Genomic DNA, 26,816 nt, shown 5'->3' with positions numbered 1-26,816 from the left:
TGTGGCAGAAGGTGGGAGGTGTAGGATGTCTGGAGGACGTGGACCTTCATCTTCTCCTGAGTCATGCCTTACCATAGTGCAGGCAAGATGTCCACCATCACCATACCAATGAACGACGCTGTGCATACTGGTCCTAGAGCAGTGATGGCGAACCTTGGCACCCCAGATGTTTTGGAACTACATTTCCCATGATGCTCTTGCACTCTGCAGTGTAGTGGAGCATCATGGGAAATGTAGTTTCAAAACATCTGGAGTGCCAAGGTTCGCCATCACTGTCCTAGAGCATCTTTGGTTCTTATGGTGCTAGTGGTTGACCTGCCCAGACCAAAGCAACCTGTGAAGCTGATCCAGTGCAAACTGGGTCCTGTGCTTGCAGCACTCGCAGGGAACCCAGACACCACCCTGGTTGAGAAACACTGTTGTAGGCTATAATACTAAAGTATTTGATATATTATCCATAAAAGGTATGGATATGTTATTATTATATTTTAGTTCAGGCCCACTTTAACTTATCTTTAACCACTTGCTTACTGGGCACTTAAACCCCCCTCAGTCCCAGACCAATTTTCAGCTTTCAGCGCTGATGCACTTTGAATGACAATTGCGCGGTCATACAACACTGTACCCAAATGAAATTTTTATCATTTTTTCCCCACAAATAGAGCTTTCTTTTGGTGGTATTTAATCACAGCTCGGAGTTTTATTTTTTGCTAAACAAACAAAAAAAGATGCAAAAAAAAATAAAAAAATCATGTTTAATAGTTTGTTATAAAATTTTGCATACAGGTCATTTTTCTCCTTCACTGAAGTGCGCTGATGAGGCGGCACTGATAGGCTGCACTGGTGGGCACTGATAGGCTGCATTGGTGGGCACTGATAGGCTGCACTGGTGGGCACTGATAGGCATAGTTAAGGCGGCACTAATAGGCAGAGATAAGGCGGCACCGATGGGCACAGATAAGGCGGCACTGATGGGCAAAGACAGGCACAGATAAGATGGCACGGATGGGTGGCACAGATGGGTGGCACGGATGGGTGGCACTAAGGGGCACTGATAGGTACCACTGATAGATGGGACTGATGGGCACTGATAGGTGGCTCTGATAGGTGGCACTGATGGGCGGCACTGCTGGGCACTGATGGGCACTGATGGGCGGCACTGCTGGGCACGGATATGTGGCACTGGGGTGCAGCACCTTTGTTGAGGCAGACTGTGGGCACTGCTGGGTAGCACTGTGGGCACTGCTGGGTGGCACTGTGGGCACTGCTGGGTGGCACTATGGGCACTGCTGGGTGGCACTGACAGGGGGGACACATTTTTTATTCCGGCAGGCAAAGCAGGGGGCAGGTGGGCACTGGCAGGGGGCAGGTGGGCACTGGCAGGGCTGGCCGTGATCGGGACTGATGTCCCGATCACGGCCGCTGGTGATCGGCTTTTTTTTTTCTCCTCGCGCTGACAGCGCGAGGAGGAATAATAGCCGATTACCGGCTCCGTTATATCACATTATCAGCCGTCATTGGCTGACAGCTGATCACGTGATAAGGGGTCGGGATCGACCCCTTGCACGGATCGGTGATCAGGCGAGTCTCGTAGACTCGCCGATCACAGAGCGCGCCGCGCGCGCCCCTCAGGGGGCGCGCAGGCCGCTCGTGCACGGGACGACATCAATAGACGTAGTCCCGGAAAAGGAGATCCGCGCTGTAGCCGTCATTCGGCTACAGCGCGGGTCTCAAGTGGTTAAAGTGGAGCTCCAGCTGAGACTTTTCTGTTTGGTTTTGGATAGAGCAGGGAACCTCTTTTCCTACATTTTTCTCTTCTCGGTTGTTACAGAAATAGGTTTCGCTATTAGAAGACTTTCCGTCACGTTCTGTTCTTGTACAATGGTCACTGGATTCAATGGTGAGGGTGAATCTCCCCCAGTGTGAGCAACAAAACGATAGGTTCCGACACTTCCCCGCTCTGTTCTCAGCTAGAAAATGTGTTGTTATTGCAAAGGTTGCAATAATTCTTCTTCTTCCATTTAGGGCTGTAACTAACGATCATTTTCATAATCGATTAGTTGGCCGATTATTGTTTCGATTAATTGATTAACCACTTCCCGACCAGCGCACGACGATGTACGTCGACAGAATGGCACGGGCAGACATATTGGCGTACAGGTATGTCCAATATTCAATGCCGCCCTGCCATCGGGAGCGCGCCGTCAGTGGCGCGCTCCCGCTCTGGTCGGGACCCCGTGAGTCCGGTCGCGGGACCCGCGGACTCGATCGCCGCGGGCATCCCCGCGATCGTCTCACGGGACGGCTGAATGGAGGAAATGCCGTTGTAAACAGCATTTCTCCATTCTGCCTAGCAACTAGTGACGCTGATCTCTGCTCTATGTGATTGGAGCAGAGATCAGTGTTCACTAAATGAAAACCCAACCCCCCCACAGTTAGTAACACACCCCTAGGAACACTTAACCCCTACACTGCCACTCCCTGGTTAACCCCTTCACTGCCAGTGTCATTTACACAGGAATCACTGCATTTATATAGCAGTGATTACTGTATAAATGACAATGGTCCCAAAAATGTGTCAAAAATGTCCGATGGGTCCCCCACAATGTCGCAGTCACAATAAAAATCGCTGATCGCCGCCATTACTAGTAAAAAAAAAAAAAATAATAATTATTAATAAAAATGCTATAAAACTATCTCTATTATGTAAACGCTATAACTTTTGCGCAAACCAATCAATAATCGCTTATTGCGATTTTTTTTACCAAAAATATGTAGAAGAATACCTATCGGCCTAAACTGAGGGAAAAAAATGTTTTTTTTTATATTTTTGGGGGATATTTATTATAACAAAAAGTAAAAAATAATGCGTTTTTTTTCAAAATTGTCGCTCTATTTTTGTTTATAGCGCAAAAAATAAAAACCGCAGGGGTGATCAAATACCACCAAAAGAAAGCTCTATTTGTGGGAAAAAAAGGACGTCAATTTTGTTTGGGAGCCACGTCGCACGACCGCGCAATTGTCAGTTAAAGCGACGCAGTGCCGAATCGCAAAAAGTGGTCTGGTCTTTGACCAGCAAAATGGTCCGGTCTGCAAGTGGTTAATCGGTTAATAACCTTAAAAAAAAAAGTTCGAATTGACTTTCATTTTCAACCACAGTGACGGGAAAATTTAGAAATAAATAGAAAACGTCTCGGTCAAAGGAATTTTCAGACAGTTTATGTGGTTTTTTTTCAGAAATGAAGTGAAAATTTCAAACAAAATTCTTTCATTCAGCGAATGTAAAAAGATTTTTCATCTGAATATTCTCACCTGAATATTGATCCTTGAGGCCAGCATAAGGCTCGGTATACACCTATGCAGTTTTTGCTTTTGATCTGTTTCTGCAGTGCTTTTTGCTGTGTGTTTTGATTTTTGCGCACGTGATTTTACTGCAATTTGCATTATTTTTGCATTTTTTTGGGGGGGGGGGGGGGGGGGGGCAGATTAAAAAACACAAATTGCTGCAAAAACGCATTACATTCTTTTCTGTAGCTTCGCCATTAAAGTATATTGAACCAAAAAAAAAAAAGCACCGTTTTGCATTAAAAGTCCCTGACCCTTTCCAAATATGCAGTGGCTGAAAAAAAGCACAGATATGAACATGTCCCATAGGAAACCATGTAAATGAACTGTAGTGCGTTTCTGCAAAAAGCACCAATAAACACATAGATGTGAACCAGGCCTAAGCCCTTGTACACACGGGTCGAACATTCCGACAACAAAATCCATCGGATTTTGTCTGACGGATTTTGTCCGAAACTGGTGTTGCATACACACGGTCGGACAAAGTGGTCGGAAAATCCGATCGCTCAGAAACGTGATGACGTTCGGTCGTTACGACGGGACTACATTGAGGCTAGTAGCCAATAGCTTTGGTCTCGTAATTTGATCTGAGCATGCGTGGCACTTTGTCCGATCGGAATTCTCTACAAACGATCGGACAAAGTCCGATCGGATTTTGTTGTGGGAAAATTTTATAGCCCAGCTCTAAAACTTTGTCGGTCGGATATTCTGACGGAAACAGTCCACTGGAGCCCACACACGGTCGGATTATCCGACAACGCCGTCCAATCGGACATTTTCCGTCGGAATGTCCGACCGTGTGTACAAGGGCTTATGCCACGTACACACGAGCGGATTGTATGGCGTACTTAGTCCGTCTAAACACATTTCAGCGGACAATCCGCTCGTGTGTGGGCTTCAGCGGACTTTTTCAGCGTGCAGTCCGGAGTACTAAGAATTTCGTTTTTTTCGAAATTCTGGCCGTCGTACTTTGGTTTCAGCGGACAATACGGTCGTCAGTATGCTAGTCGGACGGACTAAGAATGGCGCATGCCCAGAAAGGATTTACACGGCGGAAGGGTGCTTTGCTGTGTCTTGGACTTCCTATTTCTAGTCCCGTCGTACGTGCTGTACACGTCATCGCGCAAGCTTTCGTCGGACTGTTTGGGTATCCGTGTGTGGTCAAGTCCGTTCAGTGGAAAGTACAACGGACTGTCCGTCGGATTGTATGACGGACTAAGTACGCCATACAATCCGCTCGTGTGTATGCGGCATTAGACGTTTAGTAACATAATGGGGTTAAAAAGACTAAAATTAGCCCTTTATAGTAAAAAAGCAGATAATCACTACTGGAAGGGGTTCATTTTTTTACTGTAGAACAGTGAAAGTAATATTTACAGTAGTGATTATATTTTTGTACTATAAAGGGCTCATTTTAGTTTTTTTTACCCCATTATGTTATTGGCCGATTAATCGATTATGAAAATAGTAATCGATTAATTTCATAATCGATTAGTTGTCGATTAATTTCATAATCGATTAGTTGACGATTAATTTCATAATCGATTAGTTGTCGATTAATTTCATAATCGATTAGTTGTCGATTAATTTCATAATCGATTAGTTGTCGATTAATTTCATAATCGATTAGTTGACGATTAATCGATTAGTTGTTTCAGCCCTAGTTCCATTTGAATAAGCTATTACCTCTATTGTAGATGTGTGCTCTTCTAGCCTTTGGATCATGTGAATCATTAATCTGATATCTGCTGGTGAGTTTGAAGTAGCTGACTTCAACAGGTTTTGTATTAGAGGGACCGGGGAACAAGACACGTCTCCTGACACCTTTCGTTATGTACATAGAGAGAGCATTCGCGCGTGTCCCGCTGTGGGCCATGTGCAGGGCAGTCTAAAGGCGTTTTTTTTCCCCTTGAATTACCACAATTTTCAGAGTAAATGCTTATTTTTAAAGACTGAAGAAAGGAAAAGAGTGGAGGCTTTTCTCATCGCATTTGATCAGACATTCCTGACCCGCAAAAAGACCTTCTTTTTCTACAGTTATTTGTATGTTATAAGCATAAAGTGAATTGACTTGGTCACATACTGTTTGGCTTGTTCCATCAGCTGCTATATTAAGGATATTTAGAACCTGTGCCTGGGACCCAGGAGTGTGGGATGTCCCCCACTCTTGGAAACCTCCCTTGAACACATTATCTGCTATGGTGGGATACAAGGGCCTAGAGCAGGGGGTCTACAAACCTTCAAACAAAGAGCCACTTTTCTGTCCTTCAGATTTAAAGTGGTTATAAACCCTTACAAACCACTTTGACCTACAGGTAAGCCTAGATTAAGGCTTACCTGTAGGTCCAAGCAATATCTCCTAAACCTACATGGTTTAGGAGATATTTGCCCGAAAACGGGCACCGCTGTCTACGGCGCATGCGCCGTAGACAGCGGCACGCAGGCGCACTGAGCGCGGCATTCTCAGCGACGGAGCTGCCGCGCGTGTCGGCTCCCGTGCGCATGCGCGGGAGTGATGTCATCGCGGCTTCGCCGAATGACAGCGGCGGAGCTGCGAGACCCCACCAACAAGATGGATGCGGCGGACTACAGGGGGCAGCGGCGACTTCGCTGGCTCCTGTGTCAGGTAAGTGACATATAATGGGCTACTATGCGATGCATAGTAGCCAATTATGCTTTGCCTTTGCAGGGAATGAAAGAGGAAGTAAACTCATCAGGGTTTACTTCCTCTTTAAGGGGGGGGGGGGGCAGACTGTGGCTGTTGGGAGTAGCAAAGGTCCCGAAGTCAGTGGGAATAACTAATGGCCCATCTTTGATGCCAGCAAGAGGAATGGCGCACCATCGTCAGTGTCATTAGGAGAAATAGTGCCCCATCATTGGTGTCATTGGGAGGAATCCTGCCCCTTCATTGGTGCTAATCAGGGGTGTTATGCCCCACTGTTGGTATCAGCAGATGAAAATAGTGCCCCAAGGGCAGGATGAAAGCAAGCAAAGGGCCGCTTCTGCCCCAAACTGCAGTTTGGAGACCACTGGCCTAGAGCATTGGTCTCCAAACTGTGCCCAAGGAGCTGGATATGGCCCTTTGCTTACCTTTATCTGGCCCTTGGATGGAGCATCATACCCCCCTACTGATACCATCAATGGAGTATTAATCTTTTTATTGATATCAACAATGAGGAACTGATGCCGGGGCATTTTCTACTGGTCTTAGCCCAAAGGTTGAAGGACAGTAAGACAGTAACATAGCCCTTTGCTTAATACATTCGGAAACCCCTGGCTTAGAGGAAGCAGATTGCAGAGGTTCCCCAACATAGAGTTGTTGAGAGATTTCTAAGGAGGACAGAAACTCAGTAACCTCTCCATTGCTGTCCCTGCCTTGAACTACAAACTATAGAATTTCAGAAAGGGGCCCCAGGCCAAAATGAGAAGAATCCAAGATAATTGTTGATAAAAAAAAAAGTCATTAAAAATACCAACACGTTTTGGTATGGGCAATGCCACTCCCCCTTCACCGGGGCTCAACACAGGCTAAAACTTTGATGAAAACAATCATTCCACAGATCTATATTAGAACCAGCAACTCTTGAGCTAAAGATGTCCAGCCGATATAGATGAATGAGAATGGGGCCCAGAAAGCTAGAGGGACAAGCATTAAGAGACTAGAGACTGTGATTTGAGAATAAACATGCATTGTTCCCTTTACCCTCCTTCCCAACTCTTCGTGGGAAGGAACCCAATCCAAAGAGACTGGTGCCCATCATTCTAACCAACATGAAGACAAGAACTTCACCCCGAAAGGGCTGTGCCTGGGACAGTTATCACCAAGTAAATGGTTCTGGGATGTTCATAATGTAACTATTAGGTAAATAAGGAGTGGTATTACTTTAAAGTGTTTCTACCTTCTTCCCAATAGTGCTATATATATCTCTTTATATATATACATATACATATACATTAAATACCTTTCCATCACAGAATCAATAATTACTAAATAAATGGGTTTCTATGCAGCGTTTTAGTCTTCAGGGAAACGGCAGCTTTGATCTCTTGGCATTGCAGCATGTCTGATTAGTTATAGCAGGGGGTGTCAAACAAAATGTAATTGCGTGCTGCATCAGCAGTCTGGTTGCGCTCAAAGGGCCGGTTGTATCTGGGGTACGCTACGGGGTTCAGGAGTACGCTACATACACGGTGCAGAGTTCAGGATTACACTATGTACAGAGTGCAGAGTTCAGGGGTTTCCTTTGTGCAGAGTGAATATTTAAGGGGTGCGCTACATACAGAGCGCAGACGAGTTGAGGAGTGCGCCGTGTGCAGAGTGCAAGGTTTATGGGTGTGTTACGTACAGAGTGCAGAGTTCAGGAGTGCGCCATGTACAGACTGCAGATTTCAGGGGTGTGCTATGTAAAGAGTACAGGGTTTAGGGGTGCACTACGTACAGAGTGCAAGGTTTATGGGTGTGTTACGTACAGAGTGCAGAGTTTAGGAGTGCGCCGTGTACAGACTGCAGATTTCAGGGGTGCGCTGTGTAAAGAGAACAGGGTTTAGGGGTGCGCTACATACAGAGTGTAATGCCGTGTACACACAATCTGACTTTCCAGCAGACTTGGTCCGGTGGACCGGAATCCGTCAGATAATTAGATCGTGTGTGGGTTCCAGTTGACTTTTTTTCCCCCAAAAGTCCAACAGACCTAGAAATAAAACATGTTTCAAATCTATCCGACGGACTCAAGTCCGACGGACTAAAAATCAGGGAAAACCGCTCGCCTGTGTGCTGGTCCGACGGACCAAATACGACGCAAGGGCAGCTATTGGCTACTGGCTATTGAACTTCCTTGTTTAGTCCCGTTTACGTCATCACGTTCAAAACGAACAGACTTTCAAACGGACTTAGTCCGTTCGTGTGTGGCCAAGTTCGTTTCATTCAGAAAGTCCATCGGACCTCCTCCGAAAGTCTGTCGGGAAGACCTGTCGGACCTAGTCCATCGAAAAGTCCGGTCGTGTGTACGCGGCATAAGGTTTATGGGTGTGTTACGTACAGAGTGCAGAGTTCAGGAGTGTGCTACGTACAGAATGTAGGGTTCAGGAGTATGCTACACACAGAGTTCAAGGATGCCACTGTGTACAAAGTGCAGGGTTTAGGGGTGCGCTATGCACAGTGCGCACCCCCCAAAGCTTCCTCACATTTCTACTCTTTCCTACCTGACCCATCTCTAGTACCTCCCTATTCTGGATAGATCATTCTCTCTCTTTCTCTGGAGATCCCTTCCCCCCCCCCCCCCCCCTTGCTTGCGCGCAGGTAACCGGTACAACCGGGCGCCGCTAAGAGCAAAGCTGTCCCTTGTAAACACAGAAGGCTTCTGTGTTTACAACTGACAGCGGGAAGTGGAAATGGAGGGCGAGAGCCGAAGGTGGCGGAATGCAGTTCCGCCACGTTTTGGCTACAAAACTGAGTGCTTGGGCCCACTCGGCAAGTCCCGGCAGGCCGGATTCACCCCGCAGGCCTTGATTTTGACATAAGTGAGTTATAGGGATAGTCCCAGGAATGCCGTTACTCGTGTATGTACTCACACTTCTCTACCACGTATTGCAAACAAAGGTGAGAGTTCCACTAATGTGTCAGGTTCCCTTTGTATAGCTGCTCGTTCCTTGGTGTGTGTTACAGGGTGGGGGTTCCCCTTTATTGATGGATTTTAGTTAATACATTCTTTTTTTTTTTTTTTTTTTTTTATGTTAAGAGGTAGCTATTATGCGGATCACTGCAGTTTCCTCATTCCACAAAGTTGACTTATGATAATTTGAACAGAAAAGTAGCTGCAGTGATACTCCTCTGGCACCCGCCACGGCAGTGATGAAGTGTCTGCTTTTTCTGGAATCGTTTTCACATACGTAAACTGTCACTTTTCTTTTTTTTTTTTCCTGTCTTTTGCTTGACCACCAAACATATTGGGTTTGGTTTTTGATTAGCTTCAAAGAGGACACGAAAGTAAATGTGTGACTTTCCTTCCCCATCTTGTTGGATCATCCCGCCGGTGCTCGTCTAATGAGTGGAATTACCTTCTTTTTTTTTTTTTCTGTTTCCTCCCACTGCAGAGATTCTTGTAGGTGAATAGAGGCAGACATGAATTGCTCATTCATGTTCCGGCATAGTAAGTAATCATAGGTAGACCACAAAAATATTAGCACGCTTGAAAAGCACGCTCATTTGCTTGTTCAGTAAATACAAGGACTGTACTGAAAGTACTGCAAAAGTGGACATTACTTTTTTTTTAATTAACTTACATTGGTCGTTCAAATTTCATATGTTGGAAGAGTGATTCTTCCTCTAGAGCAGCAGTCTCCAAACTGCGGCCCTTTGCTTCCCTTTTATGTGGCCCTTGGGGTGCTGTTTTATTCACTGACAACAATGAAGGTCACAATTGCTACCAGTGACATCAACGATGGAGCACAGATCTTCCCAAGGACACCAACAATGGGGCCCAATTACACCAATGATGGGGCACAATTCCTCCCAATAACACCAACGATGGGGCCCAATGGCACCAATGATGGGGCACAGTTCCTCCCAATAACACCAACGATGGGGCCCAATGACACCAATAATGAGGCACAGTTCCTCCCAATAACACCAACAATGGGACCCAATTACACCAATGATGGGGCACAATTCCTCCCAATAACACCAACGATGGGGCCCAATGACACCAATGATGGGGCACAATTCCTCCCAATAACACCAACGATGGGGCCCAACGACACCAATGATGGGGCACAGTTCCTCCCAATAACACCAACAATGGGACCCAATTACACCAATGATGGGGCACAATTCCTCCCAATAACACCAACGATGGGGCCCAATGACATCAATGATGGGGCCCAATAACACCAACGATGGGGCCCAACGACACCAATGATGGGGCACAGTTCCTCCCAATAACACCAAGGATGGGGCCCAATGACACCAATGATGGGGCACAGTTCCTCCCAATAACACCAACAATGGGGCCCAATGACACCAATGATGGGGCACAGTTCCTCCCAATAACACCAACAATTGGGCCCAATGACACCAATGATGGGGGACAATTTCTCCCAATAACACCAACAATATGGCCCACTGACTCCAATGATGGGGCACAGTTCCTCCCAATAACACCAACGATAGGCCACAATGACACCAACGATGGGGCACGGTTCCTCCCAATAACACCAACAATGGGGCCCAGTGACACCAATGATGGGGCATAATTCCTCCCAATAAAAACCATTAATGGGCCACAATTACTCCCACTGACACCAATGATGGGGGGATTGTTTATTACCACTGATGCTGGGACATTTTGTACTACAAGCGGCCACAGTCCGGCGCCCTCTAAAGTTTTGAGGACAGTATACTGGCCATTTGGTTAGAAAGTTTGGAGACCTCTGCTCTAGAGCAGGGGTGTAAAAACTCAATTACATTGTGGGCCGCATCAGCATTATAGTTTGCCCCAAAGGGCCGGTTGTATCTGCCATGGTGTTCTGTCCGAGCAGTCTCCAATAAAGTTTTTTTGGTGGATGATACCAGCGATGTGAGACCCTCCTTTTCAACTGGCATAGAATTGTATTATTCTCATAATAATTATAAGTAGACATCAAGAGTCCCCTAACCCCCCCCCCCCCCCCCCCTTACATCACAGTACACCCCTCCCCTCATTACCTTATGCTGCTGAGAAGAAGCTAGGGGTGGAGCATGGAGGCAGAAAGTGCAGGGTCTGAGGGAGAGTCGTCTTCATCATCTTCACTGTCTTCTCCTTCATCTTCTTTGTTGTCTTCACTTTGTTCTTCTTTGTCTTCTTCATCATAGTCACTGTCTTTTTTTCTTTGTTTTCTTTGTCATCTTCACTTTCTTCTTTTTCGTCTTCATCGTCCTCACTGTCTTTTTTTCCTTCATTGTCTTCTTCATCGTCTTCACTATTTTCTTGTTCTTCGTCTTCTTTGTTGTCTTCATTGTCATCTTCATCTTCTTTATCATCTTCACTGTTTTCTTCTTCTTCTTCATCATCTTCACTGTTTTCTTCTTCTTCTTCATCGTCTTCACTGTTTTGCTTCTTTGTCTACTTTATCGCCTTTACTGGCCCTTCTTCTTCATCTTCTTCACTGTTTTCTTCTTCTTCTTCATCATTTTCACTGTTTTCTTCTTCTTCTTCATCGTCTTCACTGTTTTGCTTCTTTGTCTACTTTATCGCCTTTACTGGCCCTTCTTCTTCATCATCTTCACTGTTTTCTTCTTCTTCTTCATCGTCTTCACTGTTTTGCTTCTTTGTCTACTTTATCGCCTTTACTGGCCCTTCTTCTTCATCTTCTTCACTGTTTTCTTCTTCTTCTTCTTCATCATCTTCACTGTTTTCTTCTTCTTCTTCATCGTCTTCACTGTTTTGCTTCTTTGTCTACTTTATCGCCTTTACTGGCCCTTCTTCTTCATCTTCTTCACTGTTTCTTCTTCTTCATCTTCTTCATCGTCTTCCTGATCTTACTGTTCGTAATCTTAGCCCTTGTACACACGGTCGGAGAATCCGTCGGAATGTGTCCTATCGGATCGTGTCGTCGGATAATCCGACTGTGTGTGGTATGCATCGGACTGATTCCGTCGGACCCAATTTTCCAACATGTTGGAAATATTTCCCCGACCAACTGGGCCGGTCGGACATACTCCGATCATGTGTAGAGAATTTTGATCGGACAAAGTGCCACGCATGCTCAGATCAAATTCCTACATCAAAGCTATTGGCTACTAGCCTGAATGTAGTCCCATCGTAACGAAATTACGTCATCACGTTCTGAAAGATCGGATTTTTCGTCAATTTAGTCCGACCGTGTGTATGCAACGGTTTCGGACAAGATCCGACGGACAAAATCCGACAGAGAAAATCCGACGGATTTGGTTGTCGAAATCTCCAACCGTGTGTACAGGGGCTTAGTCTTCTTCATCATTGTGGTCGTGGTCTTCTTCATCATCTTAATCTTCGTCTTCTTTTTTCTGCTTCGTTGTCTTCTTTCATTGTAAGTAAATAAGTAATTCCAAACAAAAGCAATGTGCCATCACTGAGTTTTTAATGTAGGAAGAGTGCAGCCTATCCAGCATCCACAGAAGGATACAGAATGTTTACAAAGAGGACACCATGGACAAGGGTCATCAGTGACAAGACATCGATCTACAAAAACATCCTGTAGGCTTCTGTGGATGTTGCACAGCCTGCACCCCTCCTTCACCAAGAACTCAAAAATGACACGTTGCTTCTACTTAGAATTCATTATTTACCGGCAATGAAGAAAAAGAGTTAATATAGAGTGGGGGTGGGAAACTCAATTTCCTCTTGGGCCGCTACAGCATTATGGTTCCCCTGAAAGAGCCGGTTGTATCCGTAATGCCCTGTACATACGATCTAACTTTCCGACAACAAAACCGTGAAATTTTTGTTTGAAGGTTGTTGTTGGGTCCAACTTGTCTTGCATACACACGGTCACACAAATGTTGGCCAACAATTACGAACCTAGTGACGTACACGACGTAAGGCAAGCCGATATAAAAGAAGTTCAATAGTCATGCACCACCCTTTGGACTCCTTCTGCTAATGTTGTGTTTGGTGAGCATTGATTCCGAGCATGCATGGACTTTCGTGCTACGGACTCGTGTACACGCGATCCGAAAGTCCGACAACAAAAATTTGTTGGCGGAAAATTTGAGAACCTGCGAGCCAACATTTTTTGGCGTAAAGTCCGTCAACAAATGTTCGATGGATCTTACCCGGTCGGGCTTTCCGCCAACAAGCTCACGTCCAGCATTTGTTGTCGGAAAATCCGATCGTGTGTACGGGGCATAAGACTATATAAATACACTTATCCAGGTTTTTTTTTCTCAGAGAATAGAGGCAGGAGAGCGCAACACCCCCCAAACATCAAGCCACATTGAATGGTGAGTGCGTGGCCAAATTACACTAACAGCAGGAGGATCTATAAATAAATAAATACCAGGAGTGTGTTATGTGCGAAGTTCAAGGGTGCGCTACATACGTAGCACAGAGTTCAGGGGTGCGCTACACACACGTAGCACAGGGTTCAAGGGTGCGCTACATACAGAGTGCAGGTTTGAGGAGTGCGCTACATACGGAGTGCAGGTTTGAGGAGTGTGCTACATACGGAGTGCAGGGTTGAGGAGTGTGCTACATACGGAGTGCAGGGTTGAGGAGTGCTACATACAGAGTGCAGGGTTGAGGAGTGTGCTACATACGGAGTGCAGGGTTGAGGAGTGTGCTACATACGGAGTGCAGGGTTGAGGAGTGCGCTACATACAGAGTGCAGGGTTGAGGAGTGCGCTACATACAGAGTGCAGGGTTGAGGAGTGCGCTACATACAGAGTGCAGGGTTGAGGAGTGCGCTACATACGGAGTGCAGGGTTGAGGAGTGTGCTACATACGGAGTGCAGGGTTGAGGAGTGCGCTACATACAGAGTGCAGGGTTGAGGAGTGCGCTACATACAGAGTGCAGGGTTGAGGAGTGCGCTACATACAGAGTGCAGGGTTGAGGAGTGCACTACATACGGAGTGCAGGGTTGAGGAGTGCGCTACATACGGAGTGCAGGGTTGAGGAGTGCGCTACATACAGAGTGCAGGGTTGAGGAGTGCGTTACATACAGAGTGCAGGGTTGAGGAGTGCGCTACATACGGAGTGCAGGGTTGAGGAGTGCGCTACATACGGAGTGCAGGGTTGAGGAGTGCGCTACATACGGAGTGCAGGGTTGAGGAGTGCGGTACATACAAAATGCAGGGTTGAGGAGTGCGCTACATACAGAGTGCAGGGTTGAGGAGTGTGCTACATACAGAGTGTAGGGTTGAGGAGTGCGTTACATACAGAGTGCAGGGTTGAGGAGTGCGCTACATACAGAGTGCAGGGTTGAGGAGTGCGCTACATACAGAGTGCAGGGTTGAGGAGTGCGCTACATACGGAGTGCAGGGTTGAGGAGTGCGGTACATACAAAATGCAGGGTTGAGGAGTGCGCTACATACAGAGTGCAGGGTTGAGGAGTGTGCTACATACAGAGTGTAGGGTTGAGGAGTGCGCTACATACAGAGTGCAGGGTTGAGGAGTGCGTTACATACAGAGTGCAGGGTTGAGGAGTGCGCTACATACAGAGTGCAGGGTTGAGGAGTGCGCTACATACGGAGTGCAGGGTTGAGGAGTGCGGTACATACAAAATGCAGGGTTGAGGAGTGCGCTACATACAGAGTGCAGGGTTGAGGCGTGTGCTACATAGAGAGATGAACCCTGCACTCTGTTTCACAGGCTGTCCACATCTCACTTCCACACCTCCTTGGCACCACTCTCCACCATCTCCCACCTGTGCACACATCTCCCTCCACATCCCTTATCTTCCCCACCAAAAAACTCACCTTCTTGGCCCGGCTCTAGTACCTTCCAGCAGTGTAAGTGGCTCTCTCTCTCACTTGCAGAGAGATCATTGTTCGGCATCTGTGCACCCAAACGGGGATCGCAATGCAGCTTACCACTTGATGCCCGATTGCACACTGCATTTGCACCCCCCATGTCCCCCCCCCCCCATGAGTGCAGTGCAGGCAGGGATCTGTGAGAGCCGCCGAGAGGAAAGCTGTCCTTGTAAACACAGAGGGCTTCCGTGTTTAAAAGTTACAGTGGGAAGTGGAGGAGCAGGAGGTGGAGGAACTGAGTTCCGCCGCGTTCCATTTGAAAAAAAGTACGATGAAATGGCATGGTGGGCTGGGTTCGGCCTTGCTTTGATACACATGCTATAAAGGAAGAGTTATGTCGCGTACACACGACCGGACTTTGCGGCAGACTAGGTCTGAAGGGATTCGTCCGTTGGACAATCCGATCGTGTGTGGGCCAGTCTGATCGCTTTTCGAAAAAAAAAAAAAACCCGACAGATCTAGAAATAGAACAAGTTTCAAATCTATCCAACGGACTCAATTCCGACGGGCTAAAATCGGGAAAGCCGCTCGTCTGTATGCTGGTCTGATGGACCAAATACGACGCAAGGAGCAGCTATTGGCTATTGAACGTCCTTGTTTAGTCCCGTTTACGTCATCGCGTTTAAAGCGAACGGACTTTTCGAACGGACTTAGTCCGGTCGTGTGTGGCCAAGTCCTTTCGGTACGGAAAGTCCGTCGGTAAGAGCGTCGGACCTAGTCTGCCGGAAAGTCCGGTGTGGTGTGTACGCGGCATTACTCTAACGACACGTGATATTTGAATGACTTGTGTAAGTTAAAAAAGTTATGTTGCCTTTTTTTTTTGCATTACTTTTTGTACAGCCCTCGTATAAACTTTTGCACAGCCATCCCTGGCATTCTATAGTTTTGGTAAGAGTTCAAACTCCACTTCACAAGAGTCATTAAAAAAAAAAAAAAAAAAAGCGTAACTTGGAGGTGATTCACCAGCAATAGATTCCATTTGTACTGAGTTCATATGCGATGATACAATTTTCTGGCACCGGATTAGTGATTGGGGCAGCAAAATGACTCTCAATGTTATTGTAACCTTAGGACTTGCATCATCGGGGCCAATTTTAAGACCACTTTAACGGATAAACTTTATGGCACACTCGCACCGCTTGCATTACTTTAATGTGTGTTGCTACACTGATTGTTATTGTTTTCATTATTATTATTGTTGGTATTCTGCTTTAACCATTGGAAGATTTACCCCTCTTCACGACCATTTTTTTTTTTTTGGGCTATGGCACTGCGTTACTTTAACTGACAGTTGCGCGGTCGTGCAACGCTGTACATAAATTAAATTGATGTCCCCCCGCCACACACAAATCGAGCTTTCTTTTGTCCGTATTTGATCACCTCTGCATTTTTTTTTTTTTTTTGCACTATAAACAGAAAAGACCGACAATTTAAAAAAGAAAAAAAGAAATAAATTTTTTTACTTTCTACTATAAAACATACAATAAAAATCGAATTTCTTCATCAATTTAGTCCAATAGGTATTCTGCTACATGTTTTTGGTTAAAAAAAAAAAAAAAAAAATCCCAATACGCGTATATTGATTTGATTTGCGCAAAAGTTTTATAGCTACAAATTATGGGATATATTTATTTTGCTAGTAATGTCGGCGATCGGCGACTTAGAGCGGGGCTGCGATATTGCGGCAGCCGTTCTGACACGAGACTAGTAACTAGTAATGCCCCGTACACACGAGCGGACTTTTCGACATCCAAACTCCGACGGACTGAGTCCGGCGGACTATCCGATCGTGTGTGGGCTGCAACGGACTTTAGCGAAGCTAAAGTCTGACGGACTTTAGAAATGAAGCATGCTTTAAATTTTCCCGACGGAACTCCGCCGGACCCGGTCCCCTTTGAAAAATCCGCTCGTGTGTGTGCTACTCCGACGGACTAAAACCGACGCTAGGGCAGCTATTGGCTACTGTCTAGGAACTTCCTACGTCGAATCCAGTCGTACGTCATCACGTTCGACTCCGTCGGAGTTTGGTGTGATGGTGTGTGGTCAAGTCCGTTCGGTCGAAAAGTCCGCCAGAACTCCGTCGGAACTCCGGCGGAACTCCGGCGGAACTCCTTTGGAGGTCTGTCAGACTTAATCCCTCTCGTGTGTACGGGGCATTACTGACACTTTTGACACTTTTGTGTGGGTACCAGTGACACCAATACAGTGATCAGTGCTAAAAAAATATACACTGTCACTGTACTAATGACACTGGCTGGGAAGGGGTTAAACATCTATGGGCGATCAAAGGGTCAAACGTGGGCCTAGCCAGTGTTTTACTGTACAGAGTGAGGTGCTTTTACTAGGGGAAGACATGGAATTTATTCTCTGCTTTGCAAGGACACATTCCATCCCTCCCCCCCCCCCCCCCCATCAATTAGAACAGCGATCTGATTTTTTTTACATAGGTAACTATGTAAAAAAAAGTTAAAAACCATAGGTAACAGTTCTAGTTCTGTCTCTCTCTCTAACTATCGGCAGGTGGCGATGGACATCGAGTCTGTGGTATCCGCCAATGGGCTCCCATTGTGTGTAGTCACAGCGGGAGCAAGCCGTCGGCGGCGCACACTTGCAGGATCTTGTATTATATGTGATCCTGCGCACAGCGGTCGCTAAGTGGTTAGGCAGCTCGGAGTTCTGTCTCTCTCTCCAGTGATCGGCAGGTTCTGGTGGACATCGAGTCCATGGTAGCCGCTAATCGGCTCCCATTGTGTGTAATTACTGCGGAAGCGAGCCGCTGGTGGGGCGCACTCGCTCCCTCTACCCGAGAGTGCAGGATCCTGTATTATACGGGATCCTGCAAAACAGTGCCCGCCCTGTATCAGGAAATCTGCTATAGGACGGTCGCTAAGTGGTTAGGCAGCTCGCAGTTCTGTCTCTCTCTCCAGTGATCGGCGGGTGCTGGTGGACATCGAGTCCATGGTAGCCACTAATCGGCTCCCATTGTGTGTAATTACTGCGGAAGCGAGCCGCTGGCGGCGTGCACTCGCTCCCTCTACCCGGGAGTGCAGGATCCTGTATTATACGGGATCCTGCAAAACAGTGCCCGCCCTGTATCAGGAAATCTGCTATAGGACGGTCGCTAAGTGGTTAGGCAGCTCGCAGTTCTGTCTCTCTCTCCAGTGATCGGCGGGTGCTGGTGGATATCGAGTCCATGGTAGCCACTAATCGGCTCCCATTGTGTGTAATTACTGCGGAAGCGAGCCGCTGGCGGGGCGCACTCGCTCCCTCTACCCGGGAGTGCAGGATCCTGTATTATACGGGATCCTGCAAAACAGTGCCCGCCCTGTATCAGGAAATCTGCTATAGGACGGTCGCTATGTGGTTAGGCAGCTCGCAGTTCTGTCTCTCTCTCCAGTGATCGGCGGGTGCTGGTGGACATCGAGTCCATGGTAGCCACTAATCGGCTCCCATTGTGTGTAATTACAGCGGAAGCGAGCCGCTGGCGGGGCGCACTCGCTCCCTCTACCCGAGAGTGCAGGATCCCGTATTATACGGGATCCTGAAAACAGCGGCCGCCCTGTATCAGGAAATCTGCTATAGGACGGTCGCTAAGTGGTTACAGTGGTGACATTCTCTTGCTCTGACCATATGAATTAAGTCACCTGCAAAGAAGTCCAAAAAATAGTAGTATAGGGGCGCTGGACACGGTGTGCTGGTTTGGGGATCTGAAAGCCATGCTCGTCTTCCCTGTCTTTCCCTAGGGCTTCCAGGACAGATCAGAGCGATTCTGATTGGTCAAAGTGTCCACATGCTGACGTTACCAATTGGAATCGTTCTGATCCATCTTGGGAATCCTAAGGTAGGACCGGGAAGAAGAGCACGGCTTTCAGATCCTCGGCTGTGTGGGCAGCTAATCACCCACAGAGGTAAGTGCAATGGCAGCCAAAGGGGTAGGGAGGGTGTAGGCCAGTCTTTTTTCAACCCTTTTACCTCAAAGGAACCCTTGCAATAATTTTCAGGTCTCAGGGAACCTCTGCTAAGATGGGTCTATTTAAAGCGGGAGTCCGCCGTTTTTTTTTTTTTTTTAAAGCCAGCAGCTACAAATACTGCAGCTGCTGACTTTTAAAATAATGACACTTACCCGCCCAGCACGCCCGCGATGTCGGCACCCAAAGCCGATCTCTCGATCGTCTCTCGGGAGCTGCCGCCGCCATCTTGGATATGGGAATCAGGAAGTGGAGCCTTTTGGCTTCATTTCCCGGTTCCCTACTGCGCATGCGCGAGTCGCGCTGCGCAATAAGGACGGTCCCCGCTGCCTCTGGGATCCGTGTGTTTCCCAGCAGGCAGCGGGGGACCTTCGGAAAGGGGCGTAGATTCTGCGGAAAGGGGCGTACCTTCTGCAGAATCTATGCCGGAAGTGGGTGCAGATACCTGTACTTTACAGGTACCTGCACCCCCCTCCCCCCTGAAAGGTGGCAATTGTGGCGCCAGAGGGGGGGAAGGGTTCCAATGAGCGGAAGGTCCACTTTAGGGTGGACCTCCACTTTAAGGTCATTGGGAAAATACCCCTTACATTGGTGGTGGTCAGTGGGGTGAATGCTCATCTTACAATGGTGGTCAGTATGCCACCCTAACAGTCATGCCTCTGGCTCTGCCAAAGTGGTGTTGAACCTGGAACTGTGCAGGCATCACCACATGGATCATCATCACATGGAAGGTCACTTAGCCACAGCTCAAGGAACCCCTAACCACTTCTGGAGGAACCCTAGGGTTCCACGGAACCCTGGTTGAGAATGGTTGGTGTAGGCCTGTTGGGTGAACTTGCACTTTAAATCTGATCCTGGTGGCATTCTGGATGTGCTCCCTATGGGTTCTATCACCCTTGACAGGCAGCGGTTTAGGAAATTTGTTCCCCCCGTGCCTGTGTATGAGGAGCAGCACAGCGAAAGGACGGTATCTTTGCTGTGTGAATAGAAACTTTGTTTTTCCAGTCGTAGGAATGCAGGGGCATGCCTGCTCTGGGTGTAGGTGGATGTTTGGTTTGTGGTCGGCTCTCGGAGGTAGTAGTGCCCTCAAAATTTGCATTTCTTTGAACAACAGCTGCTTTCATACCCTTGTGATAAATGTTAGTCAGCTGAGCCGGAAACAGCTTGTGTTTTTCTGTAGATGTAGGAATGGTCCTTCCTTTGATGTGTACATGTTGCCCCTATTCAGGTAATTATTATTATTATTATTATTATTATTATTATATTATTATTCAGGATTTATATAGTGCCAACAGTTTACGCAGAGCTTTACAATATAAAGGGAGACAGAACAGTTGCAATACAATAAAATACAAGAGAGTTAAGAACGCACTGCCCAGAGGAGCTTACAATCTAAAAGGGTGGGGAAGGTGGTACAAAAGGTAATGCAGCAAATCCACCGATGATTGCTAGAGCCTTGATGTCTCCGTGAAGTGAACCTTTCCCCAGGTTGTGGACCTGCTGTGGCATTTTGCCAGACCATTCACATTTTTTTTAGAAACGTCCCGGTGTTCAAGGGGTAAAAGAGGTCACAGCTGCTGCTCGCCAGATTGCTGTTATGGGGCTCTGAAGGTGCAGTATGCGTCATGGGGCCCTTTATGTTGCTGGTCAGTAGGGTTGAGCTCAGAGTCCGAACCCGCCTGAGCTTTCCGGCCAGGAAGTTGTCAAAGAGGACAGCCGATGGTAGGTGTCGGAGGCAACTACACGTACACAAGGAGCGTGTATGGGTGCAGCTTCAGGGGAAGGGAATTCCTCCACCACCTATGATTGGCTGTCCGCTGGCCTGGACAGCTTCCAAGCGGGATAGCTCAGGTGGGTTTGGACTTATCCCTCAGCAGGGGGGTGGGGGGGGGGGAGATGGTTGCAGGTTAATAGTAGAAAAAATAGCTGGCAATACTGGTTAGTGAATAGAAAAAAAATGCCAATTGTTCATGGTCAGAGAGAGAAAAAGATACCCAATATCGGTGGAGAGGAAAAATGCTTGGCGTTGGTGATTAATGGGAGGAAGAAAATTGGTGGTCATTAGAAAGAATAATATACTTGGGCATCACTGAGAGATAAAATGCCCCTGTTGGAACGAAGAGGGGTCATTAGTGTTCGTTGGTGAAAGTGGGGGCATCGGTGCTCAGTGGGGAGAAGGGGGGGGGCTTGGCACTCATTGGGGGGAAAAGGGGGCGCTTGGGACTGAGTCTGTGGTGGGAAAGGGAGCCCACTGGTACTCTGTAAAGGGAAATGAAGGGTAAAGGTGGTCTGTGAGGAAAGAAGGGCACTGGTGCTATGTGAAGGTGAGGGGGGGGAAGCACTGGTGCTCTGTGAGGGCAGAGGGGGAGTACTGATGCTCTATGAAGTGGGGGGGGGGGCACTGATACTCTCTGTATGGAGAGGGGGCACTCTTGCTTGGTGAAGATAAGGTGGTAGACACCGGTGTTAATAGGGGTCACTGGTGTTCAGTGGACTCCTTACCTATACAGACTCTACGTTCTGAGATGTTGCCTCCCTTACATGGAACTATAGTGCTCACCACCTATGATTGGCTGTCCACTGGTTTTGACAGCTTCCAAGAGGGATAGCTCAGGTGGGTTTGGACTCATCCCTCATCAGGGGGAAAAGATGGCCATTGCCTGTGGTTAACAGTAGGAAAAAATGGCTGGCAATACTGGTTAGTGAATAGAAAATAAAAATGCCCAGTGTTCATGGTCAGAGAGAGAAAAAATACCCGGTATCTGTGGTGAGGAAAAATGCTTGGCGTTAAGGATTAATGGGAAGAAAAAAATGCCCAAAATTGGTAGTCAGTAGAAAGAGTAAAATACTTGGGCGTCAACGAGAGATAAAATGCCCCTGTCGGAATGAAGAGGAGTCATTAGTGCTCGTTGGTGAAAGTGGGGGCATCGCTGGTCAGTGGGGAGAGAGGGGGAGTTGCCACTCATGGAGAGGAAAAAGGGGGCGTTTGGGAGTCTGTGGTGGGAAAGGGAGCCCACTGGTACAGGGCAGAGGGGGGGTACTGATGCTCTGTGATGGAGGGGCACTGATACTCTCTGTATGGAGAGGGGGCACTCTTGCTTGGTGAAGTTGGGGTGGGGAACATTGGTGTTAATGGGGGTCACTGGTATTCAGTGGACTCCTTACCTATAAAGACTCTACGTCCTGAGATGTTGCCTCCCTTTCCTGGAACTTTAGTGATCATGTCAGCTGGGAGATCACTTGGCCCCATCAGAGCAGTAAAGAAGCCAAAGTTGGGTGCAGGAATGAGCGTTCCTTCACCCGGGCCAGAAGCAGGACCACAGCCTGGACCCGCGGGATGCCCGGACTTTGTCAATCCTTGGCCAGTCCAACTGAATCCAGGACTGTAGGGTGGGATGTGATAGGTTAATTCCCACCATAGAATCTGAAACTTTTTGGAGCGTGTCGATAGTCAAAGCACAGTGTTCTAGTTTGTGGGGGGACAACTTGGCGTTATGCTTTCTCCTTGATAGCAAATCATAACAGGTCTTTTCTTCAGGCGTGTTGGCAGAAGCCGCCCGGAGTTATTGCTCAGTGCTTAGATCATTGTATGAACCGAAATATTTTGATTATGAATGCAGAGACTTGGGGGGGGGGGGGCTTGTAGCTGGTAATAATATAACTTGATATGTGGTGTGCTTAAGTGATTGCATGGCACGCATGGAGTGCACTCAACGTCCTCCCATGTAAGACAATACCCCGGAGTTATTTGGTCGCTTTCATGACTAATATCACCTGCTATTAACAACACCCCGATGGGCAGACCTCTGCTTGCAGGCATTTCACACAAAAGAACTACTACATTACAACCCCATCCTAATGAGACAGGTGATGTCATTTCCCTGAGGTTTTCTGGAATTAATTCCATTTTCTGTGTAGACATAAACGTATTATGGCAGCCAAAAGAGAGTATTTGGGGGAAAGTTGCTGCGGGAATCATTTTAGTTATAGGAGTGAGGTTACTGTAGGCCTCCGGAGGGGGAAACGGCAGTAAACTGAGACCTCATCAGTCAGTGCCGGGAGCGCGGAGATCCATGAGATGACAGCTAGTCTCAGCTATTATACAACGCATACATTTAAGAAAGTAAGGCTAGAAAATAGAGCAGGAGCATTGAATTAAAATTCAAGGAGACCCGGTCAGTAAAATGTTCTTCCTGTAGAGGTCTAAATCTCATTAAAAAATAAGCGATGTACAAATTCCTAAGTATTGCAGTAACGTTTGTCAATTTTCAGAGCGTCCCCTTACATTGGGTGTCCCCTTTAGAGTGCTCCCCTTACATTTGGTGACTTCAGCAGAGTGTCCCATTACATCGGGCGTCCCCATCAAAGTGGCCCCTTACATCAAGTTTCCCCATCAGAGTTCCCCTTACATCAGTTGTTCCTATCAAAGTGCTCCTCTTACATCAAGTATCCCCATCAGAGTGCCCCCTTATATCAGTTATCCAATCAAAGTGCTCCTCTTACATCAAGTATCCCCATCAGAGTGCCCCCTTACATCAGTTGTCCCCATCAAAGTGCTCCTCTTACATCAAGTTTCCCCATCAGAGTTCCCCTTACATCAGTTGTTCCTATCAAAGTGCTCCTCTTACATCAAGTATCCCCATCAGAGTGCCCCCTTATATCAGTTATCCAATCAAAGTGCTCCTCTTACATCAAGTATCCCCATCAGAGTGCCCCCTTACATCAGTTGTCCCCATCAAAGTGCTCCTCTTACATCAAGTTTCCCCATCAGAGTTCCCCTTACATCAGTTGTTCCTATCAAAGTGCTCCTCTTACATCAAGTATCCCCATCAGAGTGCCCCCTTATATCAGTTATCCAATCAAAGTGCTCCTCTTACATCAAGTATCCCCATCAGAGTGCCCCCTTACATCAGTTGTCCCCATCAAAGTGCTCCTCTTACATCAAGTTTCCCCATCAGAGTTCCCCTTACATCAGTTGTTCCTATCAAAGTGCTCCTCTTACATCAAGTATCCCCATCAGAGTGCCCCCTTATATCAGTTGTCCCATCAATGTTCTCCTCTTACATCAATTATCCCCATCAGAGTTGCCCCCTTACATCAGTTGTCCCATCAAAGTGTTCCTCTTACATCAAGTTTCCTCATCAAGGTGCCCATTACATCAGTTGTCCCTATCAAAGTGCTCCTCTTACATCAAGTATCCCCATCAGAGTGCCCCCTTACATCAATTGTCCCCATCAAAGTGCTCCTCTTACAACAAGTTTCCCCATCAGAGTTCCCCTTACATAAGTTGTCCCCATCAAAGTGCTCCTCTTACATCAAGTATCCCCATCAGAGTGCCCCCTTATATCAGTTCTCCTATCAAAGTGCTCCTCTTACATCAAGTTTCCCCATCAGAGTGCCCCCTTACATCAGTTGTCCCATCAATGTGCTCCTCTTACATCAATTTTCCCCATCAAGGTGCCCTTTACATCAGTTGTCCCTATAAAAGTGCTCCTCTTACATCAAGTATCCCCATCAGAGTTGCCCCCTTACATCAGTTGTCCCATCAAAGTGCTCCTCTTACATCAAGTTTCCCCATCAGAGTTCCCCTTACATCAGTTGTTCCTATGAAAGTGCTCCTCTTACATCAAGTATCCCCATCAGAGTGCCCCCTTATATCAGTTATCCCATCAATGTTCTCCTCTTACATCAATTATTCCCATCAGAGTTGCCCCCTTACATCAGTTGTCCCATCAAAGTGCTCCTCTTACATCAAGTTTCCCCATCAGAGTGCCCCTTACATCAGTTGTCCCTATCAAAGTTCTCCTCTTACATCAAATATCCCCATCAGAGTGCCCCCTTACATTAGTTGTCCCCATCAAAGTGCTCCCCTTACATCAAGTATTCCCATCAGAGTGCTCCTCTTACATCGGGTGTTCCCATCAAAGTGGTTCCTTACATCGGGTGTCCCGATCAAAGTGCTCCACTTACATCAGGTGCCCCCAGCAGAGTAGCCCCTTACATCGGGTGTCCCCAGAAAAGTTCCCCTTACATTAGGTGTCCCCATGAAAGTGCTCCCCTTTAATCAGGTGTCCTCATTGGAGTACCTCCTTACATCAGGCGTTACCAGAAAAGTGGTCCCTTACATCCGGTGTCCCCATCAGAGTGCCCCCTTTGAGTCTCCCGTTTAGAGTGCCCCCTTACATCGGGTGTCCTCATCACAGCGGCCTCTTACATCAAGTGTCCCTATCAAAGTGCTCCTCTTACATTAGGTGTCCCCAGCAGAGTGGCCCCTTAAATCCGGTGTCCCCATCAGAGTGCCCCTTTTGAGTGCCCCCTTTAGAGTGCCCCCTTACGTCGGTTGTGTCCTCATCACAGTGGCCCCTTACATCACGTGTCCCCAGCAGAGTACCCCCTTACATAAGGTGTCCGCATGAAAGTGCCCTATTATATCAGATTCAGGTGTCTGCAGGTTTTGAAATCAGGGGCTCCGGGGATGCATCAGAGCGATTCTTATTGGTCAGCACCGGCACAGAGAATCACTCTGATCCGTCCCAGTATCCGTAAAGAAAGAAGAGCTAAGAAGAGCGGGAATTTCAAATTTCTGGACTGCTACATCAGCTGCATGGGCACCTGGCAGCTCATCACCCACAGACAGCGGGCATTGGGGGTGGGTGGGGGTATGATGTTGATGTTTTAATAATAATAGGTGAACTAAGGATAATTTCACTTTAAAAATATAAAAAAAATTGTATTTCTTTCTTTCTTTTTTTTTTTGAGTCTGTAAAGCATTGCACCGCGATCAGCAGATGGTGGGTGTAAAGTCATGCTCCTGCATTGTCAGTGTAGCTGTCTGCCCCATACCTCCGATACAGGCAGGCAGTCACTGAACGACAGGAAGCATGAATGAACTTTCCGCTGCTTTCCTGGGCTCTGCCGTCCAACCACGAGGCCCAAGCTAGCTGCCATAACCCCGGTATCCTCTTCTTCAGTGAGCGGTCCGGTTCAAGATAAAAGTGGTCTCTGCGGAGGATTCACTTGATCACTTTTATCAGCGGCGGGAGAGGCCCCCTCGCCATGCTCTGGAGCCCTCCACCGCTTACCAGATCCGTCGGTAGCGGCGGAGGCGATCGGGTCCGCTCTCCTTGGTATGGAGAGGAGGGAGGGGAAGATGGCCCCCCCCACCCGTCTCTATATCTTTGCAGGGCGGAAGCGACGTCAAAACGTCACCTCCGCCCAGTGAGCGGTCCGGTTCAAGATAAAAGTGGTCTCTGCGGCGGATTCACTTGATCACTTTTATCGGCGGCGGGAGAGGCCCCCTCGCCATGCTCTGGAGCCCTCCACCGCTTACCAGATCCGTCGGTAGCGGCGGAGGCGATCGGGTCCGCTCTCCTTGGTATGGAGAGGAGGGAGGGGAAGATGGCCCCCCACCCGTCTCTATATCTTTGCAGGGCGGAAGCGACGTCAAAACGTCACCTCCGCCCATAGGTCTTAAAGGGCCATTTTGTTTTTTTTTTGTTTTTTAAATGACAAATTTTTTTTTATATTTTTTTATTGCATTTTAGTGTAAATATGAGATGTGAGGTCTATTTGACACCAGATCTCATATTTAAAGCGGGAGTCCGCCGGGAGTTCTCCCGTTTTTTTTTTTTTTTTTAAAGCCAGCAGCTACAAATACTGCAGCTGCTGACTTTTAAAATAAGGACACTTACCCGCCCAGCGCGCCCGCGATGTCGGCACCCGAAGCCGATCTCTCGATCGTCTCTCGGGTGCTGCCGCCGCCATCTTGGGTATGGGAATCAGGAAGTGGAGCCTTTCGGCTTCATTTCCTGGTTCCCTACTGCGCATGCGCGAGTCGCGCTGCGCAATAAGGATGGACCCCGCTGCCTCTGGGATCCGTGTGTTTCCCAGCAGGCAGCGGGGGACTTTCGGAAAGGGGCGTAGATTCTGCAGAATCTACGCCCCTTTCCGCAGATAGCTATGCCGGAAGTGGGTGCAGATACCTGTACTGTACAGGTACCTGCACCCCCCCTCCCCC

General features: G+C 47.6%; 1 protein-coding gene across 4 annotated transcripts in view; it reads left to right on the top strand.

The window, feature by feature from the left end:
- The window catches only part of SMAD3 (SMAD family member 3), a 202,729-nt gene that overhangs the window by 59,406 nt on the left and 116,507 nt on the right, over positions 1-26,816 (top strand). Inside the window, exon 1 of one of the 4 annotated variants that reach the window (XM_077470340.1) lies at positions 19,906-20,027. The exons of the other annotated variants lie outside the window; for them this stretch is intronic. Within the exon in view, the coding sequence (XP_077326466.1) occupies positions 20,011-20,027 (17 nt within the window). The 5' untranslated portion in view covers positions 19,906-20,010. Of the gene's footprint in view, positions 1-19,905; positions 20,028-26,816 lie in introns of those variants that run through there. 4 annotated transcript variants of the gene reach the window in all.

The sequence above is a fragment of the Lithobates pipiens genome, unplaced genomic scaffold, assembly GCF_037356315.1.
Source record: "Lithobates pipiens isolate NorthernLeopardFrog02 unplaced genomic scaffold, aLitPip1_a1.2 Scaffold_8, whole genome shotgun sequence".
NCBI lineage: Eukaryota > Metazoa > Chordata > Amphibia > Anura > Ranidae > Lithobates > Lithobates pipiens.
Note: the sequence above shows the minus strand (reverse complement) of the source record. Positions and strands in the feature narration are given on the sequence as shown.